Raw genomic sequence first — 27,500 nt, 5'->3', positions numbered from 1 at the left:
ATATATTATTATATATAATTTTAGATTTATTTTATACACAATTACAGGTTTTTCTTACTTTGCAACGTAAGTAGAAACTGCTAAACATAATGCAGTAAGAAGTACTCTGTCCCAAGTGTAGTGGTACAAATACACACACACACACACACACACAAACACATATAAGGTGGAAAAGTTGCAAAAGTTTGGTCAAACTTTTTGTTCCTGTGAATCATTGAGTCGAGAGGTTGAACTGATCTCCAAAATGTTAAAGATGAAACATCCTCTTCAACATTTTGAGTGAGATTAATGCATTAATTCTGTTTTGCAGAAAAAAGTTAAGGAGTGACTTAGAAAAGTGTGTGCACCCTGAGAGATTTGAGCTCTCAGGTAACTTTAAAGTCTCAAATCTTGATTAGCTCAAAGCTGTGACTCCTTCGTCAGATCATCGACCGGAAGACAGATAGAGATAGATAGATAGATAGATAGATAGATAGATAGATAGATAGATAGATAGATAGATAGATAGATACTTTATTCATCTCCGAGGAGAAATTTGCAGTTCCAGCAGCTCAAAAAGGTGGACACACAAGGGCATGCGAAATAAGAACAGGAACTACTTTCAAGTAATGTGCAACTTACAAGTGATGAACAACTTTCAAGTACAGATCAACTTCAAGTAAGGCACAACTTTCAAGTGAGAGCAGTGGCCCCCCTCGTGGCCCAGTCTTTGAAAAACGTGCGCTAAAGTGCCTTCTTGGGAGCCAAAACACACGCTAAAGTGCCCTCTTCAGTGGCGAGGACACACTATATGTGCCCTTTTTTTCCTTTCCGCCCCTGCCCTTCAAAAAGTCTGTGCACGCCACTGAGTGAGAGGCAAAAATCCAATACAAAATACAAAATACAAAATAACAATATAAGAAAAAATAGTGAAATAAAAATAAAGAACTAAGCTATACAGGATAAACATCTGAACTAAACATTTGAGCAGTTAAATATGTGCGCAGTAGTGCAGTTGTGCAAAGTAACAGTGTGCAATAGTCGGTTTGAGTCCAGCATATGGATGTGTGTGAGATAAAGTGCGGGTGTCCATGTGTGTCCATGTGTGGTGTAGACATATTTTGTCTGCAGCTTCAAAAATCGTAGCAAATCGCCGACTTCCTTCTGACGTGTCTGCCCCTAAAAATTCACTTTTCCGTGTGGTTCAGGGTGTTTGTTTAGTTCCAGCTCAGACCAGAATCCTCCACATTGCTGTTTTTCAGACAGTCTGGTGCAGCTCCAGCTTTGATCTCTCTCAGGTGTACAAAAGACATAACAAAAGAACTTATTTGTAACAATGTTGTAAAATTAAGTTTCATCGTTCCTTTTATCGTCTCACACACAACACAGCTGGAGGATTCAACAGACAAGCCCGTCGGTCACACTCAGGTACTGTTCAGTGACTTTTGGATCTTTACGTCATTAAATACGTTCATTGATATTCAGCTTCAGGCTTCCCGACAGAGCTCTCAAAGCATCCACCTTCAACGAGACAGGAGTGTGAAGACGGTCAGCCATTCTCTCCCTGCAGCCTCGTTAGGCGATCAATGAGTCCTCTCCAGCTAAACAACTCGGCTCCAGAGACACTCTTGTTTTGGAAAATCACAACATGTTAACACTTTGTTCTCTCAGTCCTGTTTGTGTTGCAATACTTTCCATCCAGAGGTCGGGTTTATGGTGCCAGCTTTTGTGCAACAAATTCTCACCCCCCAGTTTCCACAGAATACACACAATCACAACCAGATGTTGTGTTCCTTACCGAGCACTTGGAATTGAATTTCTCCGAATAGGGCCACTGCTCTGAGACCAGTTTGGCTCTCATTTTATGTTGAGCATCTTATTGATATGTGACCTTTCCAGGGGTCCTAAATCAGCGCTTTGTTTGTAGAAACTCCATTCGTGGAGTCCTACTCCGCCTCCTGAACAGAGCAGAGACACACTGGTCTCAGACCTCCAGAAGCTTTGTTTAACAGCACGGGGCAGTTTCTGAGAGTACTGGGAGCCATGAAGGGTTTGGTCTTGGTGGTTCTGGGTTTGCTGTTGTCTCCTCAGCAGGCACATAGCAGGAGAGATGACAGGGCAAACTGCAAGCCACTAACAACCAGCTTTTGTCAAGGTTTGGGATACACCACAACCCCCAATCCAACTGGAGTTCTAGGCTACAACCTGCACCAGATTGGTCAGATTGTGGAGACCGCTTGTTCGCCAAAGGTCGCCACTCTCATGTGTCGCGTTGCCGTGCCTGAATGCAGTTCAGAGGACGACAGCCGGGTGAAACCGTGCCGAGCTCTCTGTGAGAAGGTCAAGACCGACTGCGAGTCGGCCCTCAGAGCGAAGAGGCTGTTCTGGCCAATGAGGCTCCGATGTGAATCTTTACCAGAGTCTAACTGTGTACAGGTTAGTATGAAATGATGAGCTCATCAGCTGTCCTCTTTCAAAATCACCTTGTTGCTTTGAGGTTCATGATCAGATCAATCAAATATCAAATATATGGCAGATTAAGCATGATCAGGGGTAAACTGATGTTTTAAAAGCTGACCACTCTTAGTTGTGGTATGTGAGGCCACGCAGGGTCAGATCAGGAAAGATAAACCAGAGGTGGTCATGTTTATAGAGGGGCTATTAGGACGTAAAGAGGTAGATGTAGGTTTCGCAAAGGAAAACATGACTCAATGGGACAATGCCCAGAACATGATCTGGTTTTTGAGATAGGAAAGGTATGGGTGGAGTTAGATAAACAGTCATGCAATACATTGTGTTGTCTGTATGTTAAGAGCAGAGTCTTCTTATCTGACCCTGAAACTCTCTCGGATGGTCGCCATCTGTCTGATACTGCTTGTTAATAAAGTTTTCTTCAACTCAAGCTTGTATCAGCGGAGTTGTTCCTACACCATCATCACACCAATGCTCGGCAGGACCTGGCTGATAAACACCAGTTTTTACAATATCGAATCAGTGGCTTTAAAGAACCCTTTAAAAAAACACTCACAGACCTTCTTCCTGAGATTTAGTTGGATTCTAGTCCTGTACATTAAATATGAAGCTGCAGTTTTGCTTGGATTAGTGGATTAGTGCAAAAACTGGAGTGACTGCAGGAAATCACTGCAGCCTGCCAGGAAATAGTCCAACACATAAAACTCCATAAAACCACAAATGTTGTTTTTACACATTTCAGATGTTAATTAGTGAGTTTCAGAGGTGATGGTGAGTTGATTTTGTTTCCTTTTGAAGGAGCCAGGTGAGCTTATGACATGGTACGTTAATCATCTTCTGGCTGTTGCTTCATATTTAATGAAGAGCTGTGATCGATCGACTCATCTAACTCGCAGCAAGAGAGCGAAGAAAATGTCACACTGTTCCTTTAAAAGGCAGGGTGAACATCACCACCAGCACCACCAGCACCACCACAGTGCTCATGGTTACAGTCTGGGTTCATCAAGGTGGTCATATGGACATCAGAGCAAACACAGGTCACGGCATTAGGCAAAAAAAAGGAGCAGGTGTACTTGTGGAACTACAAAAGCAAAAATGTTGTTCATTTAAAAAATCACTGATTTTTGTTTCTGTTCATCCAGGGTCAAGACAACCCCGTTGCTCCAACATCCCCTGCAGCATGTGAGGCTATCACCGTCCCTCAGTGCAAAGGCCTGTCCTACACTGAGACGGTCCTGCCCAACGTGGTAGGCCACAAACTTCAGTCCGATGCAGAGCTGACACTGAGTACTTTTTCACCACTGTTACAGCACAGGTGCTCCCCTCACTTGAAGTCCTTCTTGTGCTCCGTCTACATTCCTGAGTGCGTGTCGGGAAAAGCTCGACCCCCCTGCAGGACGCTCTGCGAGCATGTAAGGTCGAGCTGTGTGTCAGTGTTGACCAGCTTTGGCTTCCAGTGGCCAGAATCCCTCAGGTGTGAAGCGTTTACCACCGAGTCCTGTGAACCGGTAAGTCTGCTCTCTTTGACTCGAACATTAAGATGTTTATGTCTCAGAAGCCACAAAGTGCCGACTTTTTAATAATAATAACATCGATATTTGTCAAGGACATTTAAAAAACAGTTGATTTAATTCAGTTAATTTTGATTTTGAGCATAACTGAACCCACGGGGGCGCATGCTCTCTTGTGTGCCATCACGCAGACAGAAATTACTTCTAAGATTCCCACAAACAAATCCCAGACAGACAAATCCTGACTGGATAAAGTGACTCTTTCAGAAGGTATTTTGGCACTTTGAGCATGAAAGAGCAGGTGCAGGTGTGGTTGATGAAACCACATGAGCAAAACTATTCAGAGAAAAGAATTCACTGACTTATGCTTCTGTTCTTTCAGGGTCAAGACTTCAGTTTACCACCCGCTGCAGCATGTGAGCCCATCACCGTCCCTCTCTGCAAAGACCTGCCGTACACTGAGACTGTCCTGCCCAACATCCTGGGCCACACATCTCAGGACGACGCAGGCCTGGAAATATATCAGTTTGCGTCACTCGTCAAAGTGGAGTGCTCCACTCATCTGAAGCCCTTCTTGTGCTCCGTCTACACTCCTGAGTGCGTGTCGGGAAAACCTCGACCCCCCTGCAGGACGCTCTGCGAGCACGCAAAGTCCGGCTGTGAATCGCTGATGAACAAGTTCAGCTTCCGGTGGCCAGAATCCCTCAGGTGTGAGGCGTTTACCACCGAGTCCTGTGAACACGTAAGTCTGCTCTTTTTCCACTCCAACATTAAGAAGAGCAGAAGTTTACAAAGATGTTTCAGAAGCCTCAAAGTGCATTTTTAACAGTAATATCTATGTTAGTAAAGTACACTTAAAAATCTATTTGCAAAGTGTCTTGAACTTTAATGTTCGATCTGGAATTAGCAGCTAGCTAACCAAATGCTACTGGAGCAATGATGGTTACGACGGGGATGTTCTGACAGCACAGTCATCTGCTCGCAGGCTGATGAAGAGCTTCCTTCAAACAGTCAGGGGACCTGTTCTACTCTCTTTCGTTGTCCCACCTGGCAGCAGCAACCTCAGCATCCCTCATCATCTTCCTCGTCACCATGGTTACCTGACAGCATCTGATCAGTAAACGCTCAGGAACATATCGTGGGAGATGTCACATCAGACAAAAACATTCTGACATGCTGTCTTTCGTCAGGGTGTCTCGCGGCGTCCCAGCGGTGGCTCGACAGGTGGTTCAGCATGTCACACTACGCAGGTGTAGACGCCAGAGTGCCGTTCACAATCAGCCGCGACGCCGGTAATCGATCAGCCGCGACAAAGTCGTCTCAAAATCAAGCTAGACTCACGTAGTCTGATCCCGGCATCACTCGACCTTCGTGAAAACAACACCAACACTGCAGGTGATGAAGAGAAGAAGAACAAATGCAACAGCATGGTCACGCCATACGTGTCTGTAGCATCTGAGGAACTGGGGAGGGTTTTCAACAAACCTGAGAGATAAGGGACACTCAGTGGAGGACAGAGAGGACAGATGGTGACCTCCCCGCTCTAATGACTGCATTACACAGCCGGGAAAACTAAAGAGCCAGGTGCTTTACATCATTGATCCCCAACCTGTGGGCTGCGGCCCACTAGTGGGCCGTGGGTCATTTGGTACTGGGCCGCACAGAAAGAAAAAATAATTTCCATTATTTTGTTTTTTCACATAATTTGTTTGATTTATTTTTCAAGTCTTAATGACGTTTTATTTTGAAAAGTGGCCGGATTCTCTCTGTTACATCCGTCTCACTTGACACCATAAGTCACGTGATATATCCCGCTAAATTAAATCCCAAGCTAACAAAATGAACAACAAACAAAGTTCTGACAGTGGTGGTGCCTGACAGTGCCAGTCTGCAGCCAGGTCCTCTTGACGTGATTAAAAAGTGAATTTATGTTCATTATTATTGTTATTATTATTATTAAAGAGAAAATACCACAGTTTTTAATGCCGATCTTATCATTTTATTTTGTTTTTATCTGCTACACCTTTAGACTGGGCCGTGAAAATATTGTCAGACATTAAACTGGGCCATGGTACAGAAAAGGTTGGGGACCACTGCTTTACATGACTTAACGAGTCCACAGAGGTTAAACACCTGGGACTCGCCCGCCAGTCAGCTGGTGCTCGGGTCAACCTAAGAGCACTTGATCGCCTCACGTGACCTCTCGTGTGACATTAGACCAGACGAAAAATACTTACCGCAAACAAATCCTGGACTTCACTGACATAAAGTGACTTTTTGAAAAAGTATTGTGGCGCTATGACTAAACAGGACAGGTGCAGGTGTGGTTGATGAAAACTACAAAATTAGTAAAAATACACTGAGAAAAGAATTCACTGATTTTATGCTTCTTCCAGGTTCAAGACGTCGGTTTAACTCCAACACCCGCTGCAGCATGTGAGCCCATCACCGTCCCTCTCTGCAAAGACCTGCCTTACACTGAGACTGTCCTGCCCAACATTCTGGGCCACACATCTCAGGACGGCGCGGGCCTGGAGGTGCATCAGTTTGCGCCACTCGTCAAAGTGGAGTGCTCCACTCATCTGAAGCCCTTCTTGTGCTCCGTCTACACTCCTGAGTGCGTGTCGGGAAAACCTCGACCCCCCTGCAGGACGCTCTGCGAGCACGCAAAGTCCGGCTGTGAATCGCTGATGAACAGGTTCGGCTTCCAGTGGCCAGAATCCCTCAGGTGTGAGGCGTTTACCACCGAGTCCTGTGAACACGTAAGTCTCAGATGCTACAAGGTGCAGAGTTTTTAATAGTAATATTTACATTTGCTAAGTGTGTTGCACAAGGAATTAAAAACCAGGAACAGTAAAAAGCAAATGGAACAAACTTCCCCTCAGCGTGTGATCAGCTGAGTCAGTGTCATATGAAACACGTAAGGTTTTGAAAGGAAAGAAATAACAATACTATCACATTACCCGGTCGCTAACTGCAGTACTGAACACAGTAGAGTGCAGATCTCCACCAGGCGTCTCTGGAGCCTGTGGGTGAAGCAGCTGTTGATCACTTGCAGCTCCGCCCGCCTGGTTAGGAGAAGCCAGCAGTGGAAACAGAGCAGTTCATAAAATTATGAAACAGCACAACCATGAGAGGCCGTTGAGCCTACAGTCATAAATGTGCTCACAAATATGAGGCCATGAGTCCATCCTTCATGCAATGACCGTATTTCACCAGAGGTGTCGCCAGAGTGAAAGAAAAACTCCTCACAGGCCAGCTGGCCACAGGGATGCTGGACTTGGACTGACAGCGTGCACTTGTCTTCTTCCAGTATGGCGTGGGCAGCAGTGGCGGCATCTGTGAGCCAATCACCATCCCGATGTGCCAGGGCCTGTCCTACAACCAGACCATCACTCCCAACCTCCTGGGCCACTCGAGTCAGCGAGAGGCGGTCATGAAGATGTCCTTCTTCAACTCGATCGTGCAAACCGTGTGTTCGGTAGACATCCGCCTCTTCGTGTGCATGGTGTACGCCCCCCGGTGTGTGGCAGGGGAAGTGCAGCAGCCCTGCAGGTCGTTCTGCGAGAGAGCCAAAAAGGGCTGCGAGGGTTGGATGAGCAGCTTTGGTGTTTCCTGGCCAACTGAGCTGCACTGTGACCGATTCCCAGAAGAAAAGTGTGTGTCAGTGAGTGACGGACCAATGAGCAGAGAGTTCAGTTTGGCTCCGATATTGATTCAGAATATTTTCTGACTCTCTTCCTTTTCCTTTTCCTTCACAGGAAGACAGCAGGCCTGAGGTATTTCAGCTCAATGTTTTCAGACATTTTGATGTTAACTCTGTTCTAAAAGTTTTGTAATTGTTCAATATTTATAGTTCATACTTGTGTTGATACAAGGATCAGTGTAAGGATGCACAGGAGGCTCAATCCATACGCCTCAGAGTTACAGTTACGACGTTCCTGCATGCTGTGTGAAGCAGGAAACTGCTTTTATTTACTTTATTTGTCCTTTTTTCAAACAGATGCTGAATGCTGAAGGTGTTCTGGCGAAGCTGATCGCCGGCGGCTATTCTGTTCGTGGCAAATGTCCGTTTCTTTTCCTCCAACTTTAACAACAACAGTGGCGTGCACAGGGGCAGGGGGGGCGACCGCCCCCCCTCGTGGCCCAGGTTTTGAAAAATGCGCGCTAAAGTGCCCTCTTGGACTCCAAAACGTGTGCTAAAGTGCCCTCTTGGGAGCCAAAACACGTGCTAAAGTGCCCCCTGGGAGCCAAAACACGCTCTAAAGTGCCCTCTTGGACTCCAAAACGCGTGCTAAAGTGCCCCCTGGGAGCCAAAACACGCGCTAAAGTGCCCTCTTGGACTCCAAAACGCGCTCTAAAGTGCCCTCTTGGATGCCAAAGCGCGTGCTAAAGTGCCCCCTGGGAGCCAAAACGCGTGTTAAAGTGCCCTCTTGGGAGCTGAAACGCGTGCTAAAGTGCCCTCTTCAGTGGCGAGGATGCGCTATATGTGCCCTTTTTTTCCTTTTCGCCCCTGCCCTTCAAAAAGTCTGTGCACACCACTGAACAACAATATCTGATCAACTGAATGAGACATTCTCACACTCATCAATGCATTTATTCTCCCCACGTTAGCCCTGAGTCTCAGGACAGCCCGTCTGCTGTTGGTTCTCATGGATGTATCCTCAGCTCAGTGTTTCAGTACGACTTGTGGCAGGATCAATGGTGTGTCAACAGGGAAGCTACGTCACTGACTCCACTGTAACAGCAGCCATTATGCAATAATGGCCGCTATTAGCGTTAAATGAATTTTCTTTAACCAGCTCTTTCAGGCAGACAAGTCTGGAGACCTGGACGTGGTGGAGGTCTTCAAACTGGAGCACTACGTGGCCGTCGCCAGGAGGGAGTACGTGGAGAGCTACGAGAGGAGGAGTCCATCCTCCACCACTCAAACCCAAATGAAAAAGACTCTGTCTGTGCGAGGTAACACTGACTGTCCAGTCGTCAGTCTGCTTTTGTTTGTGCATTGGTGTTCATGCATGACTGTCTTCATCCGCAGAACTGGATTTAGACAATGAAACCTTCAGAACCGTGTGGAGCGAGTATCACTCCAACGGTGGGATCGACTACGATCAGTTTGTGGCGCTGCTGACAAAACTTCAGATCCTCAGAGGTGAAACAACATTTATCTGTGCACCAGTTCCACACTTCAACCCACGCACATCAGTGGTGGAAGCACATTCACTCAAGTCCTGTGCTTCATTACATTTTTCATTACTTCATTACTTCATACTTTTACTCTTCTACAGTTCAGAGGTTTATATTATATTTTTTTACTCCACGTCATTTATTTAACAACGTTAGTCACTAGTTACTTAAAGATTCAGATTGATAATACAAAATATAATCAACAAATACATTCTGATACTGTATCTGATCCAAGGGGGTGTATAAATGAGTGCATACGGTAATATATAAAATATATAGAAATAAATATTAATAGTCAAGTGATGTACAAATGAATGCATCAATAATCATGATCCAGTAGGTATATTTTTCTCAAATTTGCCCTTTTTTTTCAACATATTAAGTATTTTTAATTTTGGTCATGAAATATATTTTGCTAATAATACTTTAGTGTCTTATTGCTACTTTTACTTAAATAAAAGAGCTCAGTACTTCTTCTTTCACTGCATACTATTTTTAAACAGGACTCGCATTCGCAATGGAAAAGTGACAAAATGAAGTTTTCTCCAAGATAAATATCAGAATACAGTTTCAGGTTGATCTCTTACTGGCACAACTTGTCTCACACCTTCTGTGAGTTTTTTCTCTCTTGATCGAACATGATGAATTTATTCAAACAGGAGCCTGCGTGTGTTTATTATTGTTTTTGGTGGAAATGTTTATTTCACTGTATAATAAATTCCATTTTAGGGGTTAGTGAGGACATTTTAAGATACTGAGAGTATTAGAAAACTCCTGAATAAGTTACAACACAGTCGGTGTTTTAGGAATCGTTGAACAGATTCTGCACATATACAGATAATTTGGAAAGTATATTTTGGGTAAAGTTAGTTCAGGCTCTGAATGTTTGCTTCCTGTCTCAGATCGGTTCCAGGCCCACCTGCTGAGTTTGCCGTGTGACTGCCAAGTCGCCAGCTTCTCTTTCAAACAGGTGAGTTTCAATGTTTTCATTAATATTGTCAAAGGAACAGTACATAATTCAGCAGGAAGATAATCCTTTATTGATGCTCAGAGGGCACATTCAGGTGCTGCAGCAGCACAAGGACACAAGTAAGTAAAGCTTCTATGATAGAAACTATAATAAAATAGAAACTATATAAGCCCAGTTGAACTCAAAAAGTAGCCGTGTTGTGTTGAAACTAATCTTGCAGCACACTCTCAAGCAACGTGACATGTGAAGTCTGATAATCCATAAATCCAATCAATCAATCTATAGCAGTGTGATCAGTGTCAGCGAAGCAAAATACATGACAGTGTACACCAGAATGATGATGATGATAATATATCACACCAGCATAAAATGCAACAGAGTGCTTTGCATGAAAGCAAGTAATAAGGACAGCGTGTGATAAAACAATCAAAATGAGGAAAATTAAAAAACAAAGTAGAATTAAAACAGCAGGATAACAAATAAAAGAAGGCTGTCGGACACTTCAGGAGAAAGTGATTTTAAAAAGATTTGTCTTAAAATTCATTTAGATTTAGAGCATTTATATATAGCAATGAAGTAATTATACTTTTTTATAGCATTATCTGTATTAATATAGACCTGATTTAGCTAAGTAAGATTATGACATGAGGCTGCGTGTCAACAGCTCGTTGTCTTTTTACGCTGTTTTTTCTCTTTTCAGTTCATGAAATCAGCCATAATCTGAGGAGCAAACGGCAGCTCAGTGGACCGGAGGAAGGCGTTGAAGGAACACTGAATTTTCAGCTTTTCTGATGCAAAATGTTTCTCATGTGTCTGTTTGCGTCACATTTGATTTTCATTCTGTAAAGTTGTTAATTACATTAAAAATGCACGGCTGCAGTAATCATTCTGCTTCTTTCAACACATTTCTCTGGTGGAGTGTGAACATGATGGTGGATTTACGGTGTAACGTTTTAACATCTTCTTTACATGCGTGACTGAAGTGACATGAACTCGAGCACAGAAAGCAGCGCGCTGTACACAGCAGTAAAGATATTTAGTCCAAAACACGATAATAATCCACAGAAAGATGCTTTCTCTTTTCCGGTTAGCAGGTGGAAACATATACAAACGGGCGCCATCCTGTCTGCGGTTACTCTGTGGAGTCTCAGGTCTCAGATGACACCTCACTTGACCAATCGCGGTATGCCGCAAGAAGCCTTGCGACGATCGAGCCAATCACTGCCGATTTTGCGGATGACCGACACTCCAAAACAAAAACTTCCTTGTTCAAACTTCCCAGAGTGCTTCTGCATCACCTGCATGTTCTGACAGGTGTCCAGTGGATTGTGGGAGACTCGTTGTAATAATCTGCAGTGGCTGTGTTGCAAATCAATTCCTGAAGCCATCGATCAGATGAATTTTGTTCTTCAATTCAATTGCCAGTAAATGGATTATCTCATCACACGTATCAACGTCACAACATAAAGTTACATATCGGCTTTGTCCTCCAAATTAGGACAAAAGTGATTTTTCTGTCTGATTTAGTTTTTTTTTTTTTCTGATGTATTCAGTGGACTGGGACACAGTAAGTATCAAACTACAATGCATTACATTTATTTAACATAAGTGACTTCCTGTCAGTGCATTCAGCATCAGGGTGTTCGATGCCTCAGTCTTTGTAAGATGAGGCTTTAATCAGTGAGTGGCTTTTTAAACAAGTGCTGATTTCTCAATAAGCTGCCTCTCACAGCAAATCTGATCTAAACTATATCACACAAAGACACTGACGAGTTACACGGGTCCATCCTGACCCGGAACGCAGGGTAGACCGGCTCGGTGAACTTGGCGTGGAAGGTGTGGAAGTGTGTCAGCTTGTCAGCGGACACTCCGTAGAAGGACACGGTGCCAGCGGAACAGTCCAGGTACACCCCCACTCTGTTTGTGGGTGGGGGGATGCGGAGGGACACTCTGCGGTTGCTGTGCAGGACAGAGTAACCTTCATCGGAGCAGCTCAGACTCCAGGACTGATCGTTCCTCCCGAGACAGCAGTCGTCACTCTCCCCTCGCCTTCTGATTCCTCTGTAAGCCACTGCTATATAAACATGTCCGCTCCACTCCACCTCCCAGTAACAACGGCCAGTCAAGCCCTCTGAACACAGCAGCTGTTTCCAGTAGTCGAACCTGTTTGGATCTTCAGGATACGGCTGCGTCTCTTTCCCCACTGTCACCTTCCTGTTGTGGTCCGACAGTATGAGCTTCCTGTGTGCTGTGTTCAGGTCCACGGTCAGTTCACAGGCGTCTGATGGAGAGAACGAAACAAGCGATAGCAGCAATTCTTGGATTCTTTAATATATGTTTTTCAGATTTATTGATTTACTACATTTACTTTTAGTACACGGTTATATTTTGTGCCAACACTGGAACCAAAAGATATTTGTTATGTCTGACGTGTCTGTTGAGGTTTGTTCACTGGCGTCATGTCTCTGTCAAGCACTTCCTGTCTTATTGTGAAATCTAACTCTCATTTCGTTTCAGGCCCTTGACTTCCTGGTGTTTCCCGCCTGTCTGATTGTCTGCCCCGCCCTGATTGTCTCCACCTGTTCCTTGTTACCGCGTGTATATATTGTCTGTGTTCCCTTGTGGTCCATGTCAGTCCAGCGGTTTCACCTTGCTCACCTTGCCATAGTATTGAGAGTATTTGTATTTTATTTTAATAGAGAATTATCCTTCGTGCTTTTTGTCTGTACTTTGTATTTTTGAACATTCTTGGTTATCGTTTGTACTTGAGAGATCTTTTGTTATTAAAACCGACCTGGAGCCAACTGTGGCCAAATCAATCAAAATCAATCAAAACTCTTTATTAAATAAAACGAAAATCAAACTTACACTTCCTCAGACCAGGTTTCATCCACCGGGATCCACCATGGGTGATCCTGGTGCAAAAACAGTCCAATCAGCAATTAACAACTTCAATGAAAACTGTTGAAAAGCTGTGATCATCACAAACAAGATGAAGAATCTGGGAAATGAGCAAAAGCTTTCTGCAAGGCTAGAGACAACTACACCTACGAAGGAAAATCTTTTCATACATTCATTAATTTAACGCTTATTTGACTCCCGGACTCAAGCAAACTCCACCTACGCTCCGTCCATACCTGAGAATTTTCAGACCATGAGAGAGCACATTCACCCCCGAGTCTCCTGGGTGATTGTAGTCCAGGTCCAGCTCTCTCAGACGGGAGGCGCTGGAGCTCAGAGCTGAGGCCAGAGAAGCACAGCCTTTCTTTGTGATCAGACAGCCTTCCAGCCTACACACACACACACACACACACACACACACAGAGTCATATATCCTGTCCAGCATCTGACTTCTATCATCTCACTGCAGGACTGATCACTGTCCCCAGTGTGGATCACCAACAGTCCAGTTTATCCCTGTTTATTAAACGTGTAAAGACACTAACCCGCATCTGAGAGAAGCTGTTTAGACTCTTTTGTGTGAGTAAATCTTTTAATATCAGAGTCTGTGAAGCTCCCAAGAACTAGAAGAGCAGCCTATTGTCTGGACAAGCAGAACATGTATTCCAGACCACGTTTGCTGTCCACCATCTGCCGAACACACTGATGAGTCCTGACCTGAGAACCTCCAGTCTGCATTGAGGACTCTTCAGTCCATCACAGAGCAGCTTCACTCCTGTATCCCGCAGGTCGTTGTTACTCAGGTCCAGCTCTCTCAGAGTGGAGGACTGGGAGCTGAGAACTGCAGACAGAGCTTCACAGCTTCTCCCTGAGAGATTGCAGCAACTCAGCCTGAAGAAGCAACAAAGCAACAAAAAGATTATTTTCAATTTTTACAGATTTCATGTGGTTTCACACATGTGATGTAGTTATTTGTCAACCTACAGAGCTTTCTTGGAGGCTTTGACCACCGGCAGCAGCCTCAGAAGAGCCTCCTCTGAAGCAGAGTACTTCTTCAGGTCAAACACGTCCAGTTCTCGTTCTGAAGACAGTAAGATGAAGACCAGAGCTGACCACTGAGCCAGAGACAGGTCATCTGTGGAGAGTCTTCCGGAAGTCAGGGACTGTTGGATCTCCTCCACCAGAGAAGCGTCCTTCAGTTCATTCAGACAGTGGAAGAGATTGATGCTTTTCTCTACAGACAGATTCTCGCTGATCTTTTTCTTGATGTACTGAACTGTTCTCTGGTTGGTATGTGAGCTGCTTCCTGTCTGTGTCACCAGGCCTTGTAAGAGAGTCTGATTGGTCGGCAGTGAGAGACCGACGAGGAAGCGGAGGAACAAGTCCAGGTGTCCGTTTGGACTCTGTAAGGCCTTGTCCACAGCACTCTGGTAGAAGACTTCAGGTGTGATTCTGAACCATCTAAACCACAGAGAAACAGATTTTTCTTCTGACAGCAGATTAACACCAGAATTAAAAAACGTCAGGTGGACATGAAGAGCAGCCAGAAACTCCTGAAGGCTCAGATGGACGAAGCAGAACACCTTGTCCTGGTACAGTCCTCTCTCCTCTTTAAAGATCTGTGTGAACACTCCTGAGTACACCGAGGCTGCCCTGATATCGATGCCACACTCTTTCAAGTCTGATTTGTAGAATATCAGGTTTCCTTTCTGCAGCTGCTGAAAAGCCAGTTTTCCCAGAGACTCAATCATCTTCCTGCTCTCCGGAGTCCAGTGTGGATCTGACTCAGCTCCTCCATCATACTTGATGTTCTTCAGTTTAGATTGAACCACCAGGAAGAAGGTATACATCTCAGTCAGGGTCATGGGCAGCTCTCCTCCCTCTCTGATCTTCATCACATTCTTCAGGACTGTCGCAGTGATCCAGCAGAAGACCGGGATATGGCACATGATGTGGAGGCTTCGAGATGTCTTGATGTGGGAGATGATTCTGCTGGCCTTTGCTTCATCTCTGAATCTCCTTCTGAAGTACTCCTCCTTCTGTGGGTCAGTGAACCCTCTGATCTCTGTCACTGTGTCAACCAACTCACGAGGGATCTGATTGGCTGCTGCAGGTCGTGTGGTTATCCAGAGGCAAGCAGAGGGCAGCAGGTTCCCCTTGATGAGGTTTGTCAGCAGCACATCCACTGAGGTGGACTCTGTGACATCGGTCAGGACCTCATTGTTGTAGAAGTCCAGAGGAAGTCGACACTCATCCAGACCATCAAGGATGAACAAAACCTGGAACTCCTCAAACCTGCAGGTTCCTGTGACTTTGGTTTCAGTAAAGAAGTGCTGAACAAGTTCCACTAAACTAAACCTTTTCTCTTTCAGCACATTCAGCTCTCTGAAAGTGAACGGGAATGTGAACTGTATGTCCTGGTTGGCTTTGTCTTCAGCCCAGTCCAGAGTGAACTTCTGTGTTAGGACTGTTTTCCCGATGCCAGCCACGCCCTTTGTCATCACAATTCTGACTGGTTGATCCTTTCCATGTGAGGCCTTAAAGATGTCTTCACATCTGATTGTTGTTTCTGGTCTGTCTTGTTTCTTGAATGCTGTTTCAATCTGTCTGACCTCGTGCTCATCATTGACCTCTGCAGCCCCGCCCTCTGTGACGTGGAGATCTGTGTAGGTCTGATTCAGAAGAGTTGGACTTCCTGCAATCCCCTCAGACAAGAACTGGAACTTCTCCCTTAGATTAGATTTGAGTTTACAGCGGCATACTGGAGCAAGAACTCCTACAAGAAAAAATGACAAATGACAAAATTTAGATTACATTAGACTGTACAGAGCAATCTTCAGATTCTGATAAAATGACTGCAATATAAAGCTGCTACGAGAAAAGCTGCCTCTACGCTGTAGAGGACTCTTGGCCTCCAACCCCACTTCCTTTTCCTGTGCTGTTAGACAATAGGCTGGATAAAAACCACTCAAGCACATTCTTGGGAAACGGAAACACAGCTGATGCCAACTGAGATCCGAACACATATCTGCTAAGCTAGCTGCTCATAACGGTCAAGTGTGGTTTTATGGTTTTCTATAGACCTGATGCAGGGGTTGCACAGCATATTTACAGCAGACTTTAGGTGTGTAAATCTACATTTTTAAGTATTTTTTCTGCTACATCTGTTAAAAGCCTCTTACTGTTCTGCAGGGAGTCAGCCAGGTCCTCCTGCTTCATTCTCCTCATGAACTGCAGTGTGAGTTTCAGAAGTGCATCTCTGCTGCTGCCCCTCTGCTCTTCCTCTTCACCATCAACCACCTCCTTGTCCTCACATCCCCCTTCGCATCGTGGGTAATTTTGACTCAGAAACGTCTTGTACTTTTGAAGCTCGGTCTTCACAAAAGCAAAGATGTTCTCCTGAAGAAGCTGGAACAAAACAATATTCACTTAACTTTCAACGCCTGTCAAGGCCAAAGCAGCTGCTACAGAGTCCTGCACAGTGTCTTCTCCTCAGCCTGTTCGTACCTCACCTCTATAACCTCACTCTTATACAACCCTTGCTAGTGATTTAACTATGACGGGAGGAGAGGTCCCTCTCTGAAGCTTTGCTATCAAGGCTTGTTACTGCACTGCTCTTGCTTAGCTTACTAATACCTTTTTAGCCAGGGTAATGGATACTTGTTTAATGTTGCTAACAGAGCTGCTTACGTCTAACTTTCAGCAAGGCTGGCGATGCTCGTAAAGCCAAATATTGTCCTTGCCCACGTGTTTGTGGAATTTTCCTTTTTGGGATGGATACGCGCAATGCTTGCAATGCTTGGAGTGTCTCAGCATGTTGCATGTGCAAAATGCACCTGCTGACCCAAAGGTGAGGAGGTCAGGAAGGTTTAGCTACAGTGCACAGCCAGGTGTGCTGCTTGATGAAAGGCAGATACAAATCTCTCGGTTCTTCAGATGTTTTCTGTGAGGAGGAGACTGAAGAGGGGGGATACGGATGGAGAGTAGCTTTCTGAGGTCCTCAGTGTTAAGATTGTTCAATAGTTTCAAGCCAGCCTTAGCAGACCTGTGCTGACATGTGGCTGAGAACGTCAATGCACCATGGCCGGCTCCAACTTCTCATCAACAACAAACTCAGCTCGTGGGGGATTTTCTGTCCCTTGAGTGTCATGAGACACTTGTCTGACTTTGTACTGGAGTTCACACTGTCCTGGATATTCCCCAGGGCCGTACTCTAACTGCATTTTAAACAGTACCTACACAGTACTACATTCAGAGGCTTTTGCACTAATACTGTCCTGTCAAGCAAGAAAAACTCCAGCCAGGTTACTGGGTGAGGTACTCAGAAGGGCTGGTTTCTTTCTATGGCTCTCCAGCACAACATTTTTCTATCAAGCTGTCAAACCCTCCAGGCTGTTTGGACAAGCTCTGGAGAAAATTCAGACCCCTTTGATTAGATTAAGAAGCAGAAGGAAGAGCTTTATTTGAGTATATCAAGGTCCTGTCAGGCCATGTTATGGCCCCAAACAACCTGCAGCTCCTCAATCATCCAGTCTCCCACCTAGCTGTTTCAGGAACAGCATGGAGAGGGGTGAGCTGAGGGCACATTCTGTCATCCCTGGTACGTGGACACACAGGGATAAACCCAGAGCTCCGGCTATTACAGTCTGCATCTACGTTAAGAGGTTTTAGTAATCAGACAGCTGCACCCAAGTTCAATGATTCAAGCCCACACTCACTCTCCCCTCAGAAGGTCTTAAGTGTTTTTTACATTCCACATGTGCAATGAAGCTGCAGTCAGTGGCTAAAGGTGGGCTTGTACAGTACACACCATGAATATGGTGTCCAGGTGTGTTTGCAAACCAGTGGAAACATCTGACCCCTTCTGGTGAACTCTGTGGAGACAGTAAGATCCATTAGTGATGACGACTACGCTGTTTTTATGCGTCAGGGTTTGACAAAAGATGGAATGCTATGTAGAAATTGAAAAAAAAAACACTTTTTGATTGTTTAAGACAGGATTAAAAGAAACAGAGAATCTGTTGAAAGGTCTGCTGACTTACTCAGGAACTGAATCTGGCCCTTTGAAATTAATTGGGAAGCCCCTGGACCTGTCACTCTTCATGGATACGATGCTTGGTGCAGGAGAACCTGATCCTTCCTGCTCGGTCCTGAGAGAAAACAGTGCAATGACAAAAGACAGGTGGAAGGATATGAGCTCAGTGACTGAGAACACAGCTGTCGTGTGTTAGCACATAGAGAAAACAAAGCTGCCTCTGTTTAACCCGTGTGAGGTCAGTTTCCATTGGAATGCAGCTGTCGGGGCACTTGTCATGCAGAAGTGGGCGTGGTTTCATCTAAACTGGGCTGGAAAGTGGTACACTGAACTGTCGCCAGGGACTTGGGTTCTGTCCAATCACAAACAAGTGCTGTCCATTCTTTTTCATAATCTGAAGTGTCGTTGTGTTTTGATCCTCGGGGCCACCATAGAAGTATTTTATTTTGGCTTTCTACTCCAGCACACTGATGATGACCTTGAGGTTATAATGCTGACATTTATCTTTACGGCTGTTTGACTGTACTGTGATGAAATGACAGAAATTCAGATATGGCAGATGTTACAGATTAAAGGTAATGAAAACAGGTGTAGTGAGAACCTGCCCGCATGGTGTCTGACATTCACGTGGTAATTTTGAGGAAGAAGGTCAACAGATGAACGAGGTAGAGCTCTGATTGATTAAAGATTATGCAGACAGATAAACACGTGCTTTGTGCTCAAAACGTTCTGCTGACTTACTCAGAAACTGAATGTGGCCCTTTGAAATTAGCAGGGTAGTCCCTGGACCTGTCGCTCTTCATGGACACAATGCTTGGTGCAGGAGAATCCGATCTTTCCTGCTCGATCCTAGGGGACAGGTGGAAGGATATGAGCTCAGTGACTGAGAACAAAGCTGTTGTGTGTCACAAGTTACCACATACTGTATAGGATATCAAAGATGACAGAGGTCTGTTAGACTTCAGAAACCATTTTCTGTTCAATAAACTGCCAACAAAACAAACGCGTCTTTAGATTCAACCTCTCTGAGGCATCAAGGTCGACTGTTTCAAATTCAAGGAGCAATGATAGCAAACGTAAGATCGCCTGAAGTATCCAGCCTTGACCTTTGAACATCCAAACATCTCTGGTCTGAAGACCTGATGCTCCCATCACACAGTCTTCTAAGTATTAAGGTGCTTTGCAGTTTATTGCCTTCTCTGTCAAATAAAACTTTGAAAACAAGCCTAGATGTGTTACACATCCATGCATCCATTAGTCCATTTCTGGCAGCTGATCCAGGTCCAGGTCGTGCTGGTAGCAGCCCTTCTACATACACTTCCTATAGTTCCTCATGGGGGCACCCGGGCGGCTGACGGGGGCAATCCAATGTTCTCTGGCAGAGCACCTGGTGCTGCATTTGCAGAGTTTTTAGCCAAACATATCCAGATGTGTGGAAGGCAATGACTGCGATTGAGGTTGTTGATGGAAAAGTAGTTACAAGACTTAAACTAAATTTGATGATGTCTCGTAGCATTGTTTCAGTTATACATATTTTCTACTTCCGCACCACTTCTGGACCAAAAGTCTTCAAAGTCGTAGTTCAGAGTTACACTGCAGTCAGATTGCATCTGGACAGTGACACATTTTCTTTTGGCTTTCTACTCCAGCACACTGGTAATGACCTTGAGGTTAAAATGCTGACATTTAGCTTCACGGTTGTTTGACTGCACTGCGCTTTGTGATGACAAATTAAGACATTCATGACTAATTCAGGATTAAAAGACACACAGACTTTACAGAAAAGTTGGGAAGTTCTGCTGACTTACTCAGAAACTGAATGTGGCCCTTTAAAATTAATTGGGAAGCCAATGGACCTGTCGCTCTTCATGGATATGATGCTTGGTGCAGGAGAATCCGATCTTTCCTGCTCGATCCTGGTGGACAGGTGGAGGGATATGAGCTCAGTGACTGAGAACAAAGCTGTTGTGTGTCAAAAGTTACCACATACTGTTTATTACATCAAAGATGACGGAGGTCTGTCAGACTTCAGAAACCATTTTCTGTTCAAGAAACTGCCAACAAAACAAACATGTCTTTAGATTCAACCTCTCTGAGACATCAAGGTCGACTGTTCCAAATTCAAGGAGCAATGATAGCAAACGTAAGATCGCCTGAAGTAGTCAGCCTTGACCTTTGAACATCCAAACATCTCTGGTCTGAAGATCTGATGCTCCCATCACACACTCTTCTAAGTATTAAGGTGCTTTGCAGTTTATTGCCTTCTCTGTCAAATAAAACTTTGAAAACAAGCCTAGATGTGTTACACATCCATGCATCCATTAGTCCATTTCTGGCAGCTGATCCAGGTCCAGGTCGTGCTGGTAGCAGCCCAATCGCCCTTCTACATACAGTTCCTCATGGGGGCAACCGGGCGGCTGACGGGGGCAATCCAATGTTCTCTGGCAGAGCACCAGGTGCTGCGTTTGCAGAGTTTTTAGCCAAACATATCCAGATGTGTGGAAGGCAATGACTGCGATTGAGGTTGTTGATGGAAAAGTAGTTACAAGACTTAAACTAAATTTGATGATGTCTCGTAGCATTGCTTCAGTTATACATATTTTCTACTTCCGCACCACTTCTGGACCAAAAGTCTTCAAAGTCGTAGTTCAGAGTTACAGTGACACATTTTCTTTTGGCTTTCTACTCCAACACACTGGTGATGACCTTGAGGTTAAAATGCTGACATTTAGCTTCACGGTTGTTTGACTGTACTGCGCTTTGTGATGACAAATTAAGACATTCATGACTAATTCAGGATTAAAAGACACACAGACTTTACAGAAAAGTTGGGAAGTTCTGCTGACTTACTCAGAAACTGAATGTGGCCCTTTAAAATTAATTGGGAAGCCAATGGACCTGTCGCTCTTCATGGATACGATGCTTGGTGCAGGAGAATCCGATCTTTCCTGCTCGATCCTGGTGGACAGGTGGAGGGATATGAGCTCAGGGACTGAGAACAAAGCTGTTGTGTGTCAAAAGTTACCACATACTGTTTATTACATCAAAGATGACGGAGGTCTGTCAGACTTCAGAAACCATTTTCTGTTCAAGAAACTGCCAACAAAACAAACATGTCTTTAGATTCAACCTCTCTGAGACATCAAGGTCGACTGTTCCAAATTCAAGGAGCAATGATAGCAAACGTAAGATCGCCTGAAGTAGTCAGCCTTGACCTTTGAACATCCAAACATCTCTGGTCTGAAGATCTGATGCTCCCATCACACACTCTTCTAAGTATTAAGGTGCTTTGCAGTTTATTGCCTTCTCTGTCAAATAAAACTTTGAAAACAAGCCTAGATGTGTTACACATCCATGCATCCATTAGTCCATTTCTGGCAGCTGATCCAGGTCCAGGTCGTGCTGGTAGCAGCCCAATCGCCCTTCTACATACAGTTCCTCATGGGGGCAACCGGGCGGCTGACGGGGGCAATCCAATGTTCTCTGGCAGAGCACCAGGTGCTGCGTTTGCAGAGTTTTTAGCCAAACATATCCAGATGTGTGGAAGGCAATGACTGCGATTGAGGTTGTTGATGGAAAAGTAGTTACAAGACTTAAACTAAATTTGATGATGTCTCGTAGCATTGCTTCAGTTATACATATTTTCTACTTCCGCACCACTTCTGGACCAAAAGTCTTCAAAGTCGTAGTTCAGAGTTACAGTGACACATTTTCTTTTGGCTTTCTACTCCAACACACTGGTGATGACCTTGAGGTTAAAATGCTGACATTTAGCTTCACGGTTGTTTGACTGTACTGCGCTTTGTGATGACAAATTAAGACATTCATGACTAATTCAGGATTAAAAGACACACAGACTTTACAGAAAAGTTGGGAAGTTCTGCTGACTTACTCAGAAACTGAATGTGGCCCTTTAAAATTAATTGGGAAGCCAATGGACCTGTCGCTCTTCATGGATACGATGCTTGGTGCAGGAGAATCCGATCTTTCCTGCTCGATCCTGGTGGACAGGTGGAGGGATATGAGCTCAGGGACTGAGAACAAAGCTGTTGTGTGTCACAAGTTACCACATACTGTATAGGACATCAAAGATGACGGAGGTCTGTCAGAATTCAGAAACCATTTTTTGTTCAAGAAACTGCCAACAAAACAAACATGTCTTTAGATTCAACCTCTCTGAGGCATCAAGGTCGACTGTTCTTAATTCAAGGAGCAATGATAGCAAACGCACGATCGCCTGAAGTATTCAGCCTTGACCTTTGAACATCCAAACATCTCTGGTCTGAAGACCTGATGCTCCCATCACACACTCTTCTAAGTATTAAGGTGCTTTGCAGTTTAGTGCCTTCTCTGTCAAATAAAACTTTGAAAACAAGACTAAAGGTGATAGGTAGACAATGAATCAGGAATCAGGAAGCTGCAGTATTCTGGATGAGTCGGAGCCCAGCTAGCTCAGGCTAGATAAGACAGATGTGTTACACATGTTACATGCATCCATTAGTCCATTTCTGGCAGCTGATCCAGGTCCAGGTCGTGCTGGTAGCAGCCCAGACGCCCTTCTACATACAGTTCCTCATGGGGGCACCCAGGTGGCTGACAGGGGCAATCCACTGTTCTCTGGCAGAGCACCAGGTGCTGCATTTGTAGAGTTTTTAGCCAAACATATCCAGATGTGTGGAGGGCAATGACTGCGATTGAGGTTGTTGATGGAAAAGAAGTTACAAGACTTAAACTAAATTTGATGATGTCTCGTAACATTGTTTCAGATTTATACAAATTTTCTACTTCCACACCACTTCTGGACCAAAAGAAAATTTTCTTTTGGCTTTCTACTCCAGCACACTGGTGATGACCTTGAGGTTAAAATGCTGACATTTAGCTTCACGGTTGTTTGACTGTACTGCACTTTGTAATGACACATTAAGACATTCATGACTAATTCAGGATTAAAAGACACACAGACTTTACAGAAAAGTTGAGAAGGTCTGCTGACTTACTCAGAAACTGAATCTGAACCTTTAAAATTAATTGGGAAGCCAATGGACCTGTCGCTCTTCATGGATATGATGCTTGGTGCAGGAGAATCTGATCTTTCCTGCTCGGTCCTGAAAGAAAACAGTGCAATGACAAAAGACAGGTGGAAGAATATGAGCTCAGTGATTGAGAACAAAGATACTGTATATTACCAGTTACGACGCACAGCAAACCAAATTTGACAAAGCTCTGTCAGACCTGAGACCATAACAAAAGGTAATCGGGTTTTTAACCAGAGGCTGAATGCTTTACATGAGTCTGAATGAGGGACATCAGCTCCGTCCTCTCTACAGACTCTCAGGCTCTTGTCCGGCATGGACAGGTCTTCATCCTACCTCTTAGGTCCAGTCTGGATGTTGTGCTCCACAGACAGAGCGATGGTGGAGGGCTGGACTCCCTCATCTTCCTCCTGAGGCCGACTCATGGTAGAATGGACACCTTCACACAAACACACCCAACATGGACTTATTCATTTACAGTTGTGATCAGTTAATTTAAACACAAGATACTTGTGCTCAAAAAGAGGATTCATTCTCAGTGAAGAACCTTGGAGCCCTAATCTGCCTCTATACCTGCCAAAGAGCAGTGATTCCTAACACATCTCTGGGGGTCCCTTCAACAGTGTTTCGCCTACTTAGTCCCACGACACCTCCAGGAGGCTAGGCGGTGAACTCCAGCATCCCAGAGTCACCCCCCCTAGTGCCAGTTCACACTGCTCCTACACAATCCAAACAGCACTGCCACGTTCAACTGACCCAGAGATGCTCCAGGTAGTGGCCAGTACCGATGCTGCCATTTAGCTAATGCTAATGCTAACCGCTAGGAAGAACAGAAGAAGACAATACAATTCCGATGCTACCATTTAGCTAATGTTAAGTGCTAACCGCTACCTGCTAAGAGGAACAGAAGAAGACAATAAAGCTAGATTCACCTATACTGTTAATGTTAACTGCTAGCTGCCAATGCTAACTGCTAAGATACTATCATACTACCACCGCTTTAGGTATTTAGCTGCTACAATGCTACCACAGGCCTAGATGCCACATGTAACTGCCGATTGCCACACTACCATCATCTACCCCTGCCTCTCACCAACTGCACCAATAAAAGCGAGGTGGGAATACAAACCCTGGTTCGGGTAGGGGGGTAGAAAGTGAAGAGGTAGAGTCAAAGATGAAGGTTTTTGACAAGGTTGATCACAACTGTGATCAACCTTGTCAATAAAGTTTCTAACTAAGAATTTAAAAAGTAACACCTAATAACTGCCATTCAGAATTAAACTGACTGCAAATAAAATGTTACTTTACAGTCTGCCTGTGATTGACATCACACACTAAAGCCTGTGAGCTCCATGAACGGCACTGGCCTAACCAGAGATACTGATGGGACACAGCATTGTCCAAAAAACAGACTTATAGATTTATAAAGGCATAAAGGAATAAAATCAACCAGAGCCAATAATGAAAATAATAATTAGTGGCAGCCTTTGGGTTAACTGATGGACTTCTTTGTATGAAATCAAAAACATTTTGTACAAAATAAATTGATTTTGTACAAAAAATACTGAGCAGATAAATTGGAAAGTGGATGTAAAAGTTCTTACTGCTGCACCTTCTTTTGACTGACTCAGTCACAGCTTCCTGTTCACACTTTTCCCCTTGGAAAATAAATTTGATAAAAAACAAAATGTATTCCGATTTCGCTCAAAACAGCGAGGGACATGTGAACACCAGGTGGTGTCCTCACTGCACATGGAGTGAAAAAGTTCTTCCTTTAACAGTAAATGAAGTTTATTCCTTCCTGTAAATCACATGAGTCATTTAATCTGGCACATGTCCACACCTCAAAAACGACATATTATCAGCATGTCAGCACACACTGATCTGACGCCAGCAGATGGAGCTCCGTGTGGGTGAAGCTCCGCCGTGTGGGTGGAGCTGTGGACCAGCTGAGGACCAGCTCTGCGTGAGGTGTTTCTCCTGCAGGTGTTAGACCTCCCCCACCCCCACGTCTGCTGGAGTGAATCGTCTCCATCAATGTCAGATTGCTCTCATGATTGCTGACCCTCCTCTGACTCATCCCTAACCCCGCAGGCCTGTCTGTCATCTCTTCCTGTCTCCCCCACTCATTATTTCCGACATTTATAACTTCCTGTTCAGCCGTTCTGTGTCGTGGCACTGACTAACATCCACATCAGCCTGTTTGTCCTAATAAAACCCACGAGTGTGATATCTTTATTTATCTTTGTGATGAATCCTGGGTGACTGATAACAATCAGGCTGAATCATCCCTGCACGGATGTCTCAATCTGTCAAAACCCCACATGTGGTATAAAAAGGTTTTCCACTGTGGAGCGAAGATTAACCTTCATCATCATCTCTACATCAGCACTATAACTTTCATGTGACGTTCCTCTCCAAAGGAAACATTCAGCACAACATTTAGCGCATAACACCCCCCCACACACACACACACACACACACACACAAAGAGTGACGAGACTCAGAGGAACACCACCCGAGCCAAAGAGCTTCAGATCGGCTGGACTGAGAGACCCGCTCAGCTGAGGTGTTTCATCAAATCTGCATCGACAGCGAATCAAAGTTTGACACACTGTGACATGTTTGTTACTTTACCTGTCCTCCGCTCGGGAGCGCGCGCCCTCGACGCAACCGAGAAAGTGAAAGTAAGAAGTCTGTCTTACAGGAAATGGTCGTAGCTTTATAAGACGGCGTCGGTGTTGTCCCTACATCATGACTAATGCTGCTCCAGGACCATCAGAGAAACCGATCCAAACGCCTAAAGGCCCACATGTAACGCGGGTAAAGGTGGGGGAGAGGGTCTAAAACAGGCGCTCAAGCTGGGGAACATCTGTCCGGGGAAGAAGGAGGAAGCGGAACAGAGGGGGAGGGGGAACTTGGTAATTCTTTGTTTAACGGGTGTGCCTTACTTAGTGTGATCTGCGACCCGGACCACAAACAGCTGGCTGCTTTTTAATGAACTTGGCACGGTGGTGACATCTGTGCAAATCAACAGAAATGCTCTGTAACATGCAGTCTCTTCCTCATTCACAGGCCAGGATTTGGTGAAGTTTCAACATAATAAAATGAAGATATAATTTTAACCTGGTTACATTTGTCCGGGCGCAAACACCAGGTGTTTGAGGTCTGAGGTTTTAAAATGCTGTGGACAGGACTCGAACCGACTAACGGTGCTGATTTCTAGGCCTCGTGGCAGCTGGACGGAGTCACACCTGTCTGCGGCGGGACGGACGTCACCTTGTTCAGACATAAAGTTTCGGGTGTGTCCCCGTTATAAAGCTAAACTACTGAGACGCCAAAAGCTTCCACTGTAAATAATACGGGGAATAATGACAGACGCGAATGAGTAGTTGTCTTTGTTTTTTCCTGCACCTCACAGAAAATGCACGGTTTTAATCTGCATGCAAGAATTGTTTGGCATCTGGTCCAAATGAAAACCGCAACGTCCACTGAAGGGTTCCTCACATGACCTGGATACTGGTCTGTCTGTTTCTGTTGTTCTGTTTCTTCCCACATTTAGCAGAACTGAGAATGACTGACCTGTTATTACTGTGACTGAATGTTATTGCTGCTGTTGTTTGTTGCTGTTTTACCCAAACTGTCATTTACTGCATTCACTGCACAGCTTTTGTTCAATGAAATGAAAGATTTCATTAAGACTAACCATGAAAAGCACAAATACAACGAGGACTTTAAATGTAGAAATACTGATTTCTCATACAACTGTTTACAGTAAAACACAGAATAATATATCATAACATATATATAACATACAGCACCTGCATATTTCAAACTGATCACCAACACTCACCATATCTATCTATGGATGCGCTGGAGACCATTGCAGAATTAACAGATGTTAGTTTGGATGTGCTGGAAGCTGGGGATGCTTCATAAAGTAAAAAAACAAACAAACAAACAATTTCAATATGATTCCCAATTTTTGGAAATCATTGTTGTATCACAATTAAAAGTTCAACCGAACAAAATACAAAAATCACGATGATGTGCTAATTGTTGTGGTCTGTACCAAGCAAACATGTTTTCCTACATGTGGAGCACTGTACCTGTCATGTGGCCTGTTGGTGGTCCACACAGCCAGGTGGCAGTCTACTCCACCTCCTTCCAGCTTCCCTCTGAGCAGTGATGGCTGGACTGTGACTGAAAACCACCACCCTCACAGTGCTCCCAGAGTTCTGCAGGGGAGAAAAAGTTCTGTGCTGCAGGTAGATGATTGTGCCTTCCACACCTCTGGCTGTTTTATATGCACGCTGCAGGTGGTCCAGCCTGCTGCCCACCGGATGTCAGAGGTGTTTGATGCTCCAGTGAAAACTCATCGAATAAAAAGTCTAAATTCTTGTCTGCATCAG

The 27,500-nt window shown here is 44.6% G+C and overlaps 2 protein-coding genes across 7 annotated transcripts; one reads left to right on the top strand and one right to left on the bottom strand.

Moving 5' to 3' along the window:
- The first annotated feature begins 1,884 nt into the window (after positions 1 to 1,884).
- LOC121611050 lies at positions 1,885 to 11,033 on the top strand. 2 transcript variants are annotated; one of them, XM_041943418.1, is made up of 12 exons: positions 1,888 to 2,415; positions 3,594 to 3,959; positions 4,345 to 4,704; positions 6,359 to 6,724; positions 7,276 to 7,629; positions 7,724 to 7,741; positions 7,966 to 8,029; positions 8,577 to 8,620; positions 8,774 to 8,924; positions 9,001 to 9,114; positions 10,052 to 10,119; positions 10,820 to 11,031. In XM_041943418.1, the coding sequence occupies exons 1-12, from the start codon at positions 2,023 to 2,025 to the stop codon at positions 10,841 to 10,843; spliced, it is 2,322 nt and encodes a 773-aa protein (XP_041799352.1). In that variant the 5' UTR covers positions 1,888 to 2,022; the 3' UTR covers positions 10,844 to 11,031. The 2 variants fall into 2 exon arrangements, with proteins under 2 accessions (XP_041799354.1, XP_041799352.1); XM_041943420.1 differs by lacking the exon at positions 6,359 to 6,724 and having other exon boundaries at positions 1,885 to 2,415; positions 10,820 to 11,033.
- Positions 10,167 to 25,982, bottom strand: LOC121611048 (NLR family CARD domain-containing protein 3-like). 5 transcript variants are annotated; one of them, XM_041943413.1, is made up of 15 exons: positions 25,726 to 25,982; positions 23,425 to 23,527; positions 23,053 to 23,160; positions 21,948 to 22,055; positions 20,906 to 21,013; positions 19,864 to 19,971; positions 18,797 to 18,904; positions 18,063 to 18,170; positions 17,831 to 17,894; positions 16,203 to 16,428; positions 14,005 to 15,796; positions 13,738 to 13,911; positions 13,257 to 13,409; positions 12,988 to 13,034; positions 10,167 to 12,400 (listed from the first exon to the last, which is right to left on the bottom strand). In XM_041943413.1, the coding sequence occupies exons 2-15, from the start codon at positions 23,511 to 23,513 to the stop codon at positions 11,862 to 11,864; spliced, it is 3,732 nt and encodes a 1,243-aa protein (XP_041799347.1). In that variant the 5' UTR covers positions 23,514 to 23,527; positions 25,726 to 25,982; the 3' UTR covers positions 10,167 to 11,861. The 5 variants fall into 5 exon arrangements, with proteins under 5 accessions (XP_041799347.1, XP_041799349.1, XP_041799348.1 ...); XM_041943415.1 differs by lacking the exon at positions 25,726 to 25,982 and adding an exon at positions 24,693 to 25,521; XM_041943414.1 differs by lacking the exon at positions 25,726 to 25,982 and adding an exon at positions 24,701 to 25,521.
- Positions 25,983 to 27,500: the final 1,518 nt, after the last annotated feature.

Source organism: Chelmon rostratus, chromosome 8 (assembly GCF_017976325.1).
Source record: "Chelmon rostratus isolate fCheRos1 chromosome 8, fCheRos1.pri, whole genome shotgun sequence".
NCBI classification, from domain to species: Eukaryota; Metazoa; Chordata; class Actinopteri; order Chaetodontiformes; family Chaetodontidae; genus Chelmon; species Chelmon rostratus.
The sequence above is the reverse complement of the archived record's forward strand: the minus strand, read 5'-3'. Positions and strand labels throughout refer to the sequence as shown.

Excerpts from the sequence above, each read along its gene's own strand:
- LOC121611050 (XM_041943418.1), top strand. The coding sequence starts at position 2,023 with ATGAAGGGTTTGGTCTTGGTGGTTCTGGGTTTGCTGTTGTCTCCTCAG. Across the intron at positions 8,030-8,576 it reads CTATTCTGTTCGTGGCAAAT|CCCTGAGTCTCAGGACAGCC; the intron begins GTCCGTTTCTTT and ends TCCCCACGTTAG. Across the intron at positions 8,621-8,773 it reads TGCTGTTGGTTCTCATGGAT|GCAGACAAGTCTGGAGACCT; the intron begins GTATCCTCAGCT and ends CAGCTCTTTCAG.
- LOC121611048 (XM_041943413.1), bottom strand. The coding sequence starts at position 23,513 with ATGAGTCGGCCTCAGGAGGAAGATGAGGGAGTCCAGCCCTCCACCATC. Across the intron at positions 17,895-18,062 it reads GGGCCAGATTCAGTTCCTGA|AGTTCACCAGAAGGGGTCAG; the intron begins GTAAGTCAGCAG and ends CTGTCTCCACAG. Across the intron at positions 13,035-13,256 it reads CATGGTCTGAAAATTCTCAG|GATCACCCATGGTGGATCCC; the intron begins GTATGGACGGAG and ends TTTTTGCACCAG.